The sequence below is a fragment of the Misgurnus anguillicaudatus genome, chromosome 13, assembly GCF_027580225.2.
Source record: "Misgurnus anguillicaudatus chromosome 13, ASM2758022v2, whole genome shotgun sequence".
In the NCBI taxonomy this organism is placed as follows: Eukaryota; Metazoa; Chordata; class Actinopteri; order Cypriniformes; family Cobitidae; genus Misgurnus; species Misgurnus anguillicaudatus.
In genome coordinates, this window is record NC_073349.2 from 28,351,851 (window position 1) to 28,366,484 (window position 14,634).

General features: G+C 37.2%; 1 protein-coding gene across 1 annotated transcript; it reads right to left on the reverse strand.

Moving 5' to 3' along the window:
* Window positions 1-1,518: 1,518 nt before the first annotated feature.
* On the reverse strand, window positions 1,519-14,044 carry LOC129430937 (uncharacterized). The gene is made up of 4 exons (XM_073875532.1): window positions 13,678-14,044; window positions 11,815-11,868; window positions 10,635-11,689; window positions 1,519-1,984 (listed from the first exon to the last, which is right to left on the reverse strand). The coding sequence occupies exons 2-4, from the start codon at window positions 11,861-11,863 to the stop codon at window positions 1,535-1,537; spliced, it is 1,554 nt and encodes a 517-aa protein (XP_073731633.1). The 5' UTR covers window positions 11,864-11,868; window positions 13,678-14,044; the 3' UTR covers window positions 1,519-1,534.
* Between the last annotated feature and the right edge of the window lie 590 nt (window positions 14,045-14,634).

The following is a 14,634-nucleotide window of genomic DNA, read 5'->3' on the forward strand; positions in this document are numbered from 1 at the left end:
CTTAAGACATTTCCTGGAGCTGTGTCATAGATATATACACTAGATGTCGCCTTGGGGTTCATGCGTTAAAACCGCCGCCATCTTGGAACAGGGGTCTTGTCATATGAAGTATCTAGGTAAAGCTGCTGTCTCCGGCTGTACTTCGAATTCATGGCCGGTGCCGGACTTTTGTGCTGCGTATGGATTTTAGGGCTACTAGCACTATGCATTATAGGTAGAAAAAGTAGATTTTCATAATATCAAAACTTTTATTTTTTATCTGGACTCAATGCTAAATATATGTCTGACTGTTGAAACAAACCAAAAGAAAACCAAGAAAATCGCATTCATGACGATTTATGGTGATTTTACTTCCATTACACCATTACCTACAATGACGCTAATGCGGGGTTCCCCCGTTTCAAGATGGCGGCTCTATTTGACGCTTTCGGTCCAATGAACCGCAGTAGCCAAGGCGACATCTAGCGTATATATCTATGGAGCTGCGTGTGTATCGTTCTTCATCTGCAGCGAAAATTGAGTTTCTGCATGAGAGCGCCCTCTGGCTTTAGGATGTAGCGGCATTTCAAATGTAGCGGCATTTCAACGTAATTCATTGAGGGTCTGTCTAAACAAGCATAGCAAGCATCATCGGCCAATTTGGTCAGTGTCTCCGTCTACCAACCACACCTATTTTGCCACGGTTTGTGCATCTAATGGAAAACAAACTGTGCCGTTTCTCTAATTATGTTGCTCTGCAATTTGCACCTGGTTACTTTTGGCATACTTCTCGTGTTTCAGGTTTAATTTTTTTACTTTAAATGCAAAATACACTTGTTATGAATGTACTTTAATAGAAAATACTTTCCCCAAACTATCCCTAGTGAAAAATCCAGCTAAGACCAGCATAAGCTGGTGAGCTGGTTTCAGCTTGTCTCCCATCTAGGTTTTAGCTAGTTTTGCTGGTAAGCTGGTCTAGCTGTGTTTTGGTGATTTTTTCAGCTGGTCTAGCTGGACTTAGCTGGTCAGGCTGGAAGACCAACTGATCCACCAGCTTAACCAGCTTTGCCAGGCAGGGAGGACCAGCTTAAACCAGCTACTGCAACACTAAACCAGCTAAAACCAGCTAACAGCTTATGCTGGTCCTAGCTGTATTTTTCAGCAGGGATTTGTGTTGATTTGTTATATAAACAAATGGTTTACATAAAATTATTACCATGCTTGACAATTTTTGTAATAACCAGTTTTTTCCGACCTATGAAAATGATGAGAATTTAGATTTGGACCTTTGAATGTAAACTTTGAGAACCTCTGGTCTAGAACCACCCTGATGTGTTTTCTAACAAAAATTTAATTTCTATCAGACTCTTAATGGATCATGCCAACAAACTGGTATTTCTGAATGGCCTGAGGCTAGGATTAAGCGAATTTGAATCAAAAGTACTTGATGAACGTATAATACACGCCAAAAGCATTCGGTTAATATTATCATCTCATTTTTGACCGAGGTTGCGTTTAGTGATTAAATTACGAAAATCATCGTAGTAGTGGCATTTTAAAGCCTTTCTTTATTGTGAATGCTCATGTGCCTGTTGAGTTCGTGTTTACGAATGAAGCTCTTTCCACATTGGTCACAGCTGTAAGGTTTTTCTCCAGTGTGGATTCTCATGTGCTCATTAAGGTGACTTTTATTCGTGAAGCCTTTTCCACACTGATCACATTTGTAAGGTTTTTCTCCAGTGTGGATTCTCATGTGCCTGTTGAGTTCGTGTTTACGAATGAAGCTCTTTCCACATTGGTCACATCTAAAAGGTTTTTCTCCAGTGTGAATTCTCATGTGCTCATTAAGGGAGTATCGATTCGTGAAGCCTTTTCCACACTGATCACATTTGTAAGGTTTTTCTCCAGTGTGAATTCTCATGTGAACAATAAGGCAAGGTTTGCGAATGAAAGTTTTTCCACAATGATCACATCTGTAAGGTTTTTTTCCAGTGTGAATTCTCATGTGATTTTTAAGCATATATTTATATGTGAAGGTCTTTCCACACTGAGGGCACATAAAAGCATACTTGACTTTTGCCTTTTGCTTGTTGTTTCTTTTAGGAGACAAATTCCTCACAGTTATCGAGCAGCTCAGAGATTCTTCCTTGGGTATCAATTTATGAGTTTTCTCTTCAATTTCATTGAGTTGTGAAATTTCCTCCTTTACCGCTTTCAAATCTAAAATGAACAGAGAAAATCATTATGAAGAATTTGACAGCACTGAGAACTTCTGCAACTATAATTGTGTTTGTGTCTTTGTCATTACTGGTTAAACATTAGAGGCAGATACTTAAATGAATTAAATCACCTTGATCTGTCTGTTCTCTTGCATTTGTAATTTCTTCTTTTGGCTTCATCAGGTCTGAAATGAAAAGAGAAAATCATTATGAACAATTTGACAGTAAAAACATAAAACCGATCATTTTTGAAACTGCAATTGTAGTTTTCCTGTCTTTTATGTCAATACTCGCCAACATTTATTATTTATGACATTGTGTAGTAAAGTTTTTTTTTTGTTTAGACTGGAGTGAGGTGAAACCAGAACAAAGCACAAGTTAGCTTCTAATTTAATTTAGTTTCATATTGTAAAATTGTTATTGGTATGATTATATAACAAGCTTGGTGTAATAATCAGGGCCCGTATCCCTAAAGAACTTTAGTGCAAAAAGTGGCTCCTAGTGACGCAATTCTAAGAAAATTCTTAGAAATGTGGGCGTTTACTCTTAAAATTAAAGAAAAGATCCTAGTAATTCAGAAAAGAGGTAACCCTTAAAAGAGGTCTTAAGGTCAAAATTGTTAGGAGCACAGACGAGGACTTTTAAGAGGCTTAAGAGTTTTTTAAGCAACTGAGACAGTGGGCAAAACACGAAGAGGGAGACAAAAATGTTGCACACAATGCATGACAGTAAGTTAATAACATGCAACACATTAGATCGTGCAGGAATCATGTTTGTGACCGATCCTATTAGAGACATAATAACATAATATAGCGCCAGAAATGAAAATAATCACTACATTAACTACAGTAACAGATTCGGTAACTAGAAAAATATGCAGCTATGCAGCAGAAAATCCTATTAAGTTAGGATCTCTCTGAGAGGATTCTCAGAATCTTTAGGGATACGCGCACAGGTCTTACAAAAAAGGATATCCTACAAAGCAATAAAAGTAAATAAACAACCACACTTTTTTTGCTAAGAGGGCAAGAACCCAGGTGAAAAAGTAGTACACTTCCATATTGTACTTAAAGTACTTTATTTTCACACACTAAATTTGTACTTAATTTACAAAAAAATTATCTTTAGTACTTCTTAAGATGTTCTTAAGATTATCTAAGTGTATTTATTTGTGCTATTTTGAGACACCATGAATATGAACTAAAATGCACTTTTAACATACTATCACTGTATTAAAAAAATGATTTACAGTGGGGCAAAAAAGTATTTAGTCAACCACCAATTGTGCAAGTTCTCCCACTTAAAAAGATGAGAGAGGCCTGTAATTTTCATCATAGGTACACTTCAACTATGAGAGACAAAATGAGGAAAAAAATCCAGAAAATCACATTGTCTGATTTTTTAAGAATTTATTTGCAATTTATGGTGGAAAATAAGTATTTGGTCAATAACAAAAAAGCAAGATTTCTTTCTCTCACAGACCTGTAACTTCTTCTTTAAGAGGATCCTCTGTCCTCCACTTGTTACCTGTATTAATGGCACCTGTTTGAACTTGTTAGCAGTATAAAAGACACCTGTCCACAACCTAAAACAGTCAGAATGCAAACTCAACTATGGCCAAGACCAAAGAGCTGTCAAAGGACACCAGAAACAAAATTGTAGACCTGCACCAGGCTGGGAAGACTGAATCTGCAATAGGTAAGCAGCTTGGTGTGAAGAAATCAACTGTGAGAGCAATTATTAGAAAATGAAAGACATACAAGAACACTGATAATGTCCCTCGATCTGGGGCTCCACGCAAGATCTCATCCCGTAGGGTAAAAATTATCACCAGAATGGTGAGCAAAAATCCCAGAACCACATGGGGGAACCTAGTGAATGACCTGCAGAGAGCTGGGACCAAAGTAACAAAGGCTACCATCAGTAACACACTATGCAGCCAGGGACTCAATTCCTGCAGTGCCAGATGTGTCCACCTGCTTAAGCCAGTACATGTTCGGACCCGTCTGAAGTTTGCTAGAGAGCATTTGGATGATCCAGAAGAAGAGTGGGAGAATGTCATATGGTCAGATGAAACCAAAACATAACTTTTAGGTAGAAACTCAACTTCTTGTGTTTGGAGGAGAAAGATGCTGAGTTGCATCCAAAGAACACCATACCTACTGTGAAGCATGGGGGTGGAAACCTCATGCTTTGGGGCTGTTTTTCTGCAAAGGGACCAGGACGACTGATCCGAGTTAAGGAAAGAATGAATGGGGCCATGTATCGTGAGATTTTGACTCAAAACCTCCTTTCGTCAGCAAGGGCATTGAAGATGAAACGTGGCTGGATCTTTCAGTATGGCAGTGATCCCAAACATACCGCCCGGGCAAAGAAGGAGTGGTTTCGTAAGAATAATTTCAAGGTCCTGGAGTGGCCTAGCCAGTCTCCAGATCTCAACCCCATAGAAAATCTTTAGAGGGAGTTGAAAATCTGAGTTGCCCAGCGACAGCCCTAAAACATCACTGCTCTAGAGGAGATCTGCATGGAGGAATGGGCCAAACTACCAGCAACAATATGTAAAAACCTTGTGGAGACTTACAGAAAACGTTTGATCTCTGTCATTGCCAACAAAGGGTATATAACAAAGTATTGACATAAACTTTTGTTATTGACCAAATACTTATTTTTCACCACAATCTACAAATAAATTCTCAAAAAAATCAGACAATGTGATTTTCTGGATTTTTTTTTCTCATTTTGTCCCTCATAGTTGACGTGTACCTCTGACAAAAATTACAGGCCTCTCTCATCTTTCTAAGTGTGAGAACTTGAACAATTGGTAGCCGACCAAACACTTTTCTGCCCCACTGTAGTTAACACTTGTATTAAACTTGAACTCAACTATTATACAAAGATGGGTTCAAGTTAACTACAAGTGGTACCTAAATACAATTTTTAAACACATTTTTAGCACATTTTGGTTCATATTTATGGTGTCTCAAAATAGCACTGTGAAGTACACTTAGATGTTCTTAAGATATTTCAAGATGAATTTCTAGTATTTTAGAATTTGTGTTTTTAATGAACATTCTTAGTTTAATAGTATTTTGTGTAAATATACTGAAGTTGTTTTATTGTTATTTAAATATGTACTTTTATCAATTTTCTTGTTTTTAGGGTGAATATTACCATCTGTCTAGGGACTACAGGTGAAAAATAGCCATTTGGCTAACTCTGGCATATTGGCTTAAATGTCTATTAATATGCACTGTCCCTGTAATAAATAAATAAAATAAAAATAAAGTATATAAAGTACAAAAATACTGTGCGAAATTAAAGTACTTTAAGTACACTATGGAAGTGTACTACTTTCTCACCTGGGAAATGTTGGCATGGAGAGTGACAAGTAATAAATTATATCTGTCTCTGATAAATGCATAGCCTTTATATATAGCGTGGAGGAGGTTATACAATTTTTTTAACCATACTTTGTGTTTAAGTGACATTTTAAAATATTAAATACATTTTATAACCGTTATGTTTAAATGGGTGGGGTACTTTTTAATGTGTGTGAGTTTCTGAACATGTTCATCAACCACCACCAAAGACCAATTTTGTCCCAGAAAAAACCCTGTAGATACCTGAAAAAACTCAAATCACCTTCATCTGCTTCTGTAACTTCTTGTTTCACTTTTATCCCACAGTCCAGCAGATTCACTGATGTCTTCTGGTCTTCATTACAGACAGAAACCAGAAGATCTGTAGATGTTTGATCAGTAAAGCCACGGAGAGAGACACCAGATACATCCTGAAAATAACATTAAAACCATATAGACTGCGATGATGTACTTTCACTATAGGATCAACACTGAACACACAAACCTTAATCGCAATGACAAAAAGTGTTAAAGTGTTTTAATTTATACAAACCTTTGTGTTGAGTTCATCTCTCTGTCTGAGCTTTGACTCCAGTAACGCCACCTCTTTCTTCAGCTGAGAGATTTCTGTCATCAAATCATCAATATCCAGCATGGACAGATCAGTTCCTACTGATTTACAGCACATCACATCCATCTCATCTCTCATGATGAACATCTGAACACAAACACATCACCATTATAATATTCACACAAAAACATCATTTCAATAGGATTATAAACGACTGCGGCTTTGTGAATCAAGAAACAAAATCTGACTACAGAAATAACTTTTTAAAATTGTCTGGTAAATTTTTCTTCTCCGTAAGCAAGATTAAAACTTCGTTTACCACAAAGACAACACAAACATTATATTCACACAAAAATAAAAAGCATAAACAACACGACACTTACTGCTACTCGTATTGTTTGTGAGCCTCTCTTATTCTTCTTCTGTTTTTTGTAACACGCGGTTCGTTTGCGCCATCTGCTGGACGGGAGCGTGACGCAACAGCTGCTTGACAACAGTCATTTACCATAGTTACACACACATCCCTACGATTTACCACAGCTATCATAATGAGGGAAACAAGAGAAATATCCAACACTGTATTTATTCGTTTAAAAGAGAAACCGTTCACAGAGTTTGTGTTTTAGTTAAAAGTTCAGTCAGGTGAATAATTGAAGAGCACAGGATTAGCGCGATTTGCATGTGGAATCTGCACGTGCACGTCTACAGCACACCAGGTATTTAAAATTATTTAATAAGCAAGTAATAAAAAGTAAATATGTGAAGAATGTGTAAACAGTATATTATGTGAAGAAATTAGCAGTTTGAAGCAGTGCTACTTTGTCAAGCTTAATGCGTTGTAGCAGTGAGCAGGTCATAATGAGGTCTCCTTAACACTTGATTCCACTCTAGCCTAGAAATCTAGACGCACCCTAGCGGCCGCAAAATATATTCCACTCATCAGACTCCTGTCAAATGTTTAAAACCTTTCCTTAACATACTAACAAGCTGATCAACTTTTTGAAAACATTTTCCGTCATTCCCACCTGTGAAATAAAAAGAATATTTCATACATTCACAGGCAGGTGAAAATTATAATTAACATTATCAAAATTAAAAGTCACAATAGAAAATAATGCATTTTTATTTTAAAAGTGTTATACTGATCAGATCATATCTGTGTATATATATTATTTGCTCTTTGTATAAAAGTGACAATCAACCAAAAGTAATTATTTGAAGAGATTAAATGTATAAATAACTAGTGCCTCTAGAATCCCAGACAATTCTGTTCCAATCATTTTGTTCATAAACTTACACAGAACTTTTATTAACTTAAAGGTGACATAGAATGATTAAACGGAGTATTTATCCTTGTTCTGTGATGTGACATGTAGACAAAAAAATTTTGTTTGGGTCTGTAATGCCTTAGGAGCTTCCTAAAAACCTCACTCAGATAGCTCTATTAGGGTGGGGGATTTTAAACAAGTGGTTTTGCACCTATTTGGCTCCCCCTACTGGCTTAACTTGCAATCTCATTACTGATTGGCTGACTTTGCTGCCACTCAAAAAATGTAGCCAATTATTTTAAAGTGGAAGGGCAGTTAGATGCCTGTGATGTCATTAGCATCAATTGTTCAGATTGGGCTGTTTTCTGGCTGACATTTCTAAAAGAGGAATTTCTATGAGACTGAGATGTTTAGCACTTTTTGTATGTTTGTGAATGTGGTAGACTACCATTATTCAACAAAGACAAGGTAAACATGGGTTTTCATTCTCTGTACCCTTTAACTAACTAAACCTAAATAAACGAACTTACCTGACTTTATTAACCTAACTAAACTATTCAGACTATATAAAACATTCAAACACAAACCTTAACAGGACTTAAAAATAATAATAAATATGATAAAATCATAAAACTTAACATAAAAACAATTAAAAGTTTGAAGTAAAATATAATTAGCATAATTGTATTTATTTCTATACCAAAAAAACATCTGAAACGGTGTATAAACAGAAAATTAATGATAATACATCACATACAAGTTACAAGTGACATACAGATTTTCATAAACAAGTAAACAACTCTGCTTATGCTTTAAATGTAATTATTAAAATAAACATTTTTATCCATTAACCGTGCAAACTTTAGATTTCATTCCAAACTGCAGGGACAGAAACTTCAATTTTAAAAGGTGATCCTAAAGTACACACCTCTTTTATTTATCGGAACCTCACATTTATTTATGTCACATTATACATTATTCTTGCGCTTCTCTTCTCAGTGGGAAATTTGCAAATTTGTACCAAGCCCACATTGACATTTAACTGTTGGGAGTACAACACTTAAATGTTCGCTGTAATCTAAATAAAGTGATTTCTGTTAAAGGGAAAGTAAGTAGGGTTTTAAGTGTTTTATTATTCAAAATCAATGTCTTTATTCATTAATACAGTGGCAAGAAAAAGTATGTGAACCCCTAGGAACAAACAGTGATTTTCCACAGTGATTTGCCACAAAATGCTATCTGATCCCCATCCAGGCCACAACAACAAACAAACACGACCTGCACAAGCCCACAAGACACAAACAATTCCAGTTTCTTGTGTCCTCTTTTGGAAACACCCACCAAACATTCACAGTGCTGGAGGAAAATGCAAGCGAGCACATGGACTAATTACTTTATTGAAAGCTTTTTTTGTCAGAAGCTGGCAAACTGAAGTCCAATTAATAAAATGAGTTTAAATGTGTGGTTTAGTGCAACTTTGATTGATATTAAGACACTCACACATTTTAAGATTGCTGTCCTTAAGAAGCATCAGCTCTTCTGAACCTTGCTCTTATAAAGATATCTGATCAAGAAGATGTTGCACTCCATAAGGCTGAAAAGGGATACAAAACAATCTCAAAATGTTTAGACCTCCATCAGTCTACACTTAGACAAATTGTCTATAAATGGAGACAGTTAAATACTGTAGCTACCCTTCCTAGAAGTGGGCGCACAGTCAAGATGACTCCTAAGACACCATGCAGAATACTCAATGAAGTAAAGAAGAACCCACGAGTAACAGCTAAAGGCTTGAAGACATCATTGGAACGGGCACACATCTCTGTTCCTGAGTCTACCATACGCAAGTCTTTGGACAGGCACGGTGTCTATGACAGTACACCACGGAGGAAGCCACTGCTCTCCAGAAAAACATTGCTGTGAGCCTGAAGTTTGCAAAAGAGCACCATGGCAAACCCCAGTGCTCCTGAGAAAATATTTTATGGATTGATGAAAAAAGTTGAATTTTTTGGGAAAAAATGTTATGGCGCAAAACGGGCACAGCTTACCAACATCAAAACATCATCCCAACAGTGAAGTATGGTGGAGGGTACTTCATGATTTGGACTTGCTTTGCTGCCTCATGGCCTGGACCACTTGCCATCATCAAGGGTGAAATGAATTATTAAGTTAAAAAAATCCTACAGGATAATGTCGGGGTGGCTGTCCACCAGTTGAAGCTCAAAAGTTGGTAATTGATGCAACAGGACAATGACCTTAAGCATTGTAGTAAATCCAATACAGACTGGCTTAAGAAAAACTAAATGCGCCATTTGGAGTGGCCTAGTCAAAGCCCAGACCTTAACCTGCGGAATGACCTCAAGAGAGGGGTTCACACCAGACATCCTACAAATGTGTCTGAGTTAAAGCGGTTTTGTAAAGGGGAATGAGCAAAAATTGCTTCTGAACGATGAGCAGATCTGATTTAGAACTGATTTTGCTGCCAAATGAGGCTCAACAAGCTGTTAAATCCAAGGGTTCACTTACATTTTCCTCCAGCACTATGAATGTTCAATGGGAGTTCCCAAAAAAGACACAAGAAACTAGAACTATCCGTGTGTTGTCACCCCATGCGCATTGTGTTTGTCTCCCGCTGCGACCTAGATGAGGACCAGACCACACTCCACGGCAAATCACAGCAGAAAACCAGTTCACTCCCTGGGGCCCACATACTTTTTCTTGCCACTGTATGTCCTCGTTGGTGTCAAATGACCTCTGCAAGTGATCTGACTTTTCTTTGTAAGCTTAGAATTTCTTCTTTTTACTTACATTGAACGGTAAGTCCAAGGAGGCTTCCATGTCATTCCGCCAAACTATAATAGCAGAGAGGGACAAAAAGCACTAGCCTACCAAGGCGTTTCCACAACGCGTTTTTGTTCAGAACACATGAACCAGCTGACACAGACAAGGAGATAAGTGATTACATAATGGCTACCGTAGTTGCAACACACATTTGGAAAGGCGAGGCGGTAGAGAGCAATGTTCGTTTGAATGCAAAATACAATTTCACCACTAGATGAGGGTAAATCCTACTTATTGTCCCTTTAAAGACGACAACTCTTTTAATGGATTGTGCCAACAAACTTGCATTTCTGAATGATCATTAACTCATTTTCGAAGGAGGTGGCTTTTAGTGGCTCTTCAAATGTAAAATAGGCATAGGGGGCTTTTAATGCCTTTATTTTGTGTGAATTCTCATGTGCCTGTTGAGTTTGCACTTAGCAATGAAGCACTTTCCACACTGATCACATGTGTAAGGTTTTTCTCCAGTGTGAATTTTTATGTGAACATTAAGGCTGCATTTACTAGTTAAGGTCTTTCCACACTGACCGCATATGTAAGGTTTATCGCCAGTGTGAATTCTCATATGAACATTCAGGCTGCATTTACTAGTAAAGGTCTTTTCACACTGATCACAGCTGTAAGGTTTTTCTCCAGTGTGAATTGTCATGTGCTTATTAAGGTCAGGCTTGCGAGTGAAGGTTCTTCCACACAGATCACATCTGTAAGGTTTTTCTCCAGTGTGGATTCTCATGTGCACGTTGAGTTCAAACTTACCAATGAAGCTCTTTCCACAATGATCACATCTGTAAGGCTTTTCTCCAGTGTGAATTGTCATGTGCTTATTAAGGTCAGGTTTGCGAGTGAAGGTTCTTCCACATTGGTCACATCTAAAAGGTTTTTCTCCAGTGTGAATTTTCATGTGAACATTAAGGTGACATTTATTCCTGAAGGTCTTTCCACATTGATCACATCTGTAAGGTTTATCTCCAGTGTGGATTCTCATGTGAACATAAAGATTCCATTTATTCTTGAAGCTCTTTTCACACTGATCACAGCTGTAAGGTTTTTCTCCAGTGTGAATTGTCATGTGCTTATTAAGGATAAACTTGCGACTGAAGGTTTTTTCACATTGATCACATCTGTAGGGCTTTTCTCCAGTGTGGGTTCTCATGTGGTTATTAAGGACCCATTTATGTATGTAACTTTTTCCACACTGATCACAGCTGTAAGGTTTTTCTCCAGTGTGAATTCTCATGTGCTCATTAAGTTTATATTTATATGTGAAGGTCTTTCCGCACTGAGGGCAAATAAGAGCATCATTGGCTGTTGCCTTTTGCTTGTTGTTCCTTTTAGGTGACAAATTCCTCTCAGTAATCAAGCAGCTCAGAGATTCTTCCTTGGGTATCAAATGATGAGGTTTCTCCTCCATTTCATTGAGTTGTGAAATTTCCTCCTTTACCGCTTTCAGATCTAAAATGAACAGAGAAAGTCATTATGAAGAAACAGCAGAGAACTTGTGCAAACTATAATTGTGTTTGTGTCTTTGTCATTACTGGGTAAACATTAGAGGCAGATACTTAAATAAATCAAATCACCTTGATCTGTCTGTTCTCTTGCATTTGTGATTCCTTCTTTTGGCTCCATCAGATCTGAAGCAAAAAGAGAAAATGCTTTTTAAAGTTTTGGTTTTCCCTCACACCTGCTCTTGTCTGTGTACACGTAGTGATATTACGCACTGCCCGAAAATAGTCCCCTTGGTTAGTTTCAATGGCAGGGGACTATTTTCAGCAGTGCGTAATATCACTACACTGCAAAAAATGACTTTCTTACTTAGTATTTTTGTCTTGTTTTCAGAAGAAATATCTAAAAATTCTTAAATTAAGATGCTTTTTCTTGATGAGCAAAATGACCTAAGTAAATAAGTCTAGTTTTAAGACAAATAATATACAATTTAAGTGAAAATGTCCTTAAAACAAGCAAAATTATCTGCCAATGGGGTGAGATTTCTTTTTTCTTAAACACTTAATTCAAGTAAAATTTTCTCACCCCATTGGCAGATATTTTTGCTTGTTTTAAGCACAAAGTCACTTAAATTGTATATGTTTTGTCAAAAAACTAGTATTATTTTCTTAGGTCATTTTGCTCATCAAGAAAATACATCTTGATTTAAGAATTTTTAGATATTTCTAGTGAAAACAAGACAAAAAATACTAAGTAAGAAAGTAATTTTTTGCAGTGTACGCCTGCTGCAGCCATGTTACAGCAACAACTCACTCATTATTACTCCAGTTTGAGAGTATAGTCCTAACCATATCTGCCTAGAAAATCAATTAGAAGGACACATACAGGGTTCTTCCAGCAGTTAAATTTTGTGTCTGCAGCCAAAATGAATATTTGCCTCACAAAAGCTTTATTTGATCATTTAAAGGCGGAGTGCACAATGTTTGAAAGCCAATGTTGATATTTCAAATCACCTAAACAAACATGCCCCTACCCCAATAGAATCTGGACCTTCTTTTAAAAGACCCGCCCCACACATACGCAACCCGGCAAGGATGTCGGTTAGTAGACACGCTCCTTACTGCTGATTGGCTGAAACTGTGTTTTGGTAGTCGGCCTGTCTCCTTTTCCAAAGCGTTTTTCAAACATTGTGCACTCCGCCTTTAATGTGATTAATGAGTAACGATGTTGATGATTGTGGGAGAGAGAATGAGCGGACAGCTGCACTCACCCATGCACACTCTTTCTGTCTCCAAACTAAGCACTGCATACCTGTCAACCCACCCGTTTTTGCAGGGATTTTACGCCATCCTCCCGCTTAAATAATTTCCGATTTTAGTCTATCTATAAAAAATTCCATTGGCCGGATTTGACGTTTGCTATGTTTGTATATATGTAACATATCACTTAAATGACACCCGCCAATGAAACAAGAAGAATATCCAGCCAGTCTACATAAACTCACACATTTGGATGTGCTGGCTAATGCGTGTGGCCGCTTTGGACTCACAGCCTGTAAGTTAACTCCTGTTAGCATTGCATTGAAATCTTTCAAACATGTTAAGGAGTGTTACATTTCCAGCTGACGTCAGAGGAATTCAGACCAATCACAATGTACAGAGCTTTTCAAATCCGCGCGTTTTAGGAAGAGAGTGAAAACTGGAGCTACAAAAATGTACGGTTTGTGGAAAAGAATAGGTGCTCTTTAAAACAAGCAAAAAAAACGACCAATGGGGTATGCAAATTTTAAACAAAAATGTACTTAAATCTGATATTTTTTTGTTTAAAAACTAGAATTATTTTTTACGGTTATTTTGATCATATTGATTAAGAATTGTTAGATATTTTAACTGAAAACAAGACAACAATATGAAGTAAGAAAGTAATTTTTTGCAGTGTACGCACCCCTCCAAATACATTGTAATTGGGGGGGGGGGGTTAGGATTCTGGAAATTTACCTTATTTTCAAATCCCTATGATGTTGACAGGCATGGCACTTTCTCTCTGCTCTCGCTTTCTTCCTTGCACAAATTGATCAAAACAATACTGATACAGTAGTCAGAAGACCAAATCCTAATCCAGTGAGGAAAAACAAAAGTTTTGCATGCCCAGCTAGGATTTGCACACACCGTGTTCACTTTCTTTAATGTCTGATTCGGGAACAATTTACTCATGTGAACTGATTTATTTTAATGAAAGATTGAAACAACTCACCGGTCCAACACTGAAACTTATGAGATTTTGACTCGGGAAAAACCCTGTACATACCTGAATAAATCAAATCACCTTCATCTGATTCTGTGTCTTCTTGTTTCACTTCTATCCCACAGTCCAGCAGATTCACTGATGTCTTCTGGTCTTCATTACAGACAGAAACCAGAAGATCTGTAGATGTTTGATCAGTAAAGCCACAGAGAGAGACACCAGATACATCCTGGAAATAACATTAAAACAAACAGGCTTGATGATGTACTTTCACTATAGGATCAACACTGAACACACAAACCTTAATCATTATGACAACGAGTGTTTTAACTTATACAAACCTTTGTGTTGAGTTCATCTCTCTGTCTGAGCTTTGACTCCAGTAACGCCACCTCTTTCTTCAGCTGAGAGATTTCTGTCATCAAATCATCAATATCCAGCATGGACAGATCAGTTCCTACTGATTTACAGCACATCACATTCTGATCTCTCATGATGAACATCTGAACACAAACACAACATCATTATAATATTCACACAAACACATCATTTCAATAGCATTATAAACGACTGCAACTTTGTTAAATCAAGAAACAACTCCCAAAAGTGTCTTACAATAAAAAGCATAAACAACACAACACTTACTGCTGCTCGGATTGTGGGCTTCTTCTTCAATTGTTGTTGACACACGCGGTTCGTTTGCGCCATCT

Bases quoted from the DNA above. Each gene is read 5' to 3' on its own strand.
- LOC129430937 (XM_073875532.1), bottom strand. From the start codon at position 11,863: ATGGAGCCAAAAGAAGGAATCACAAATGCAAGAGAACAGACAGATCAA. The intron at 11,690-11,814 runs GTGATTTGATTT...TGTTCATTTTAG, and splicing joins AAGAGAACAGACAGATCAAG to ATCTGAAAGCGGTAAAGGAG. The intron at 1,985-10,634 runs ATGAGAATTCAC...CTTAAAAATCAC, and splicing joins AGTGCAAACTCAACAGGCAC to ATGAGAATTCACACTGGAAA.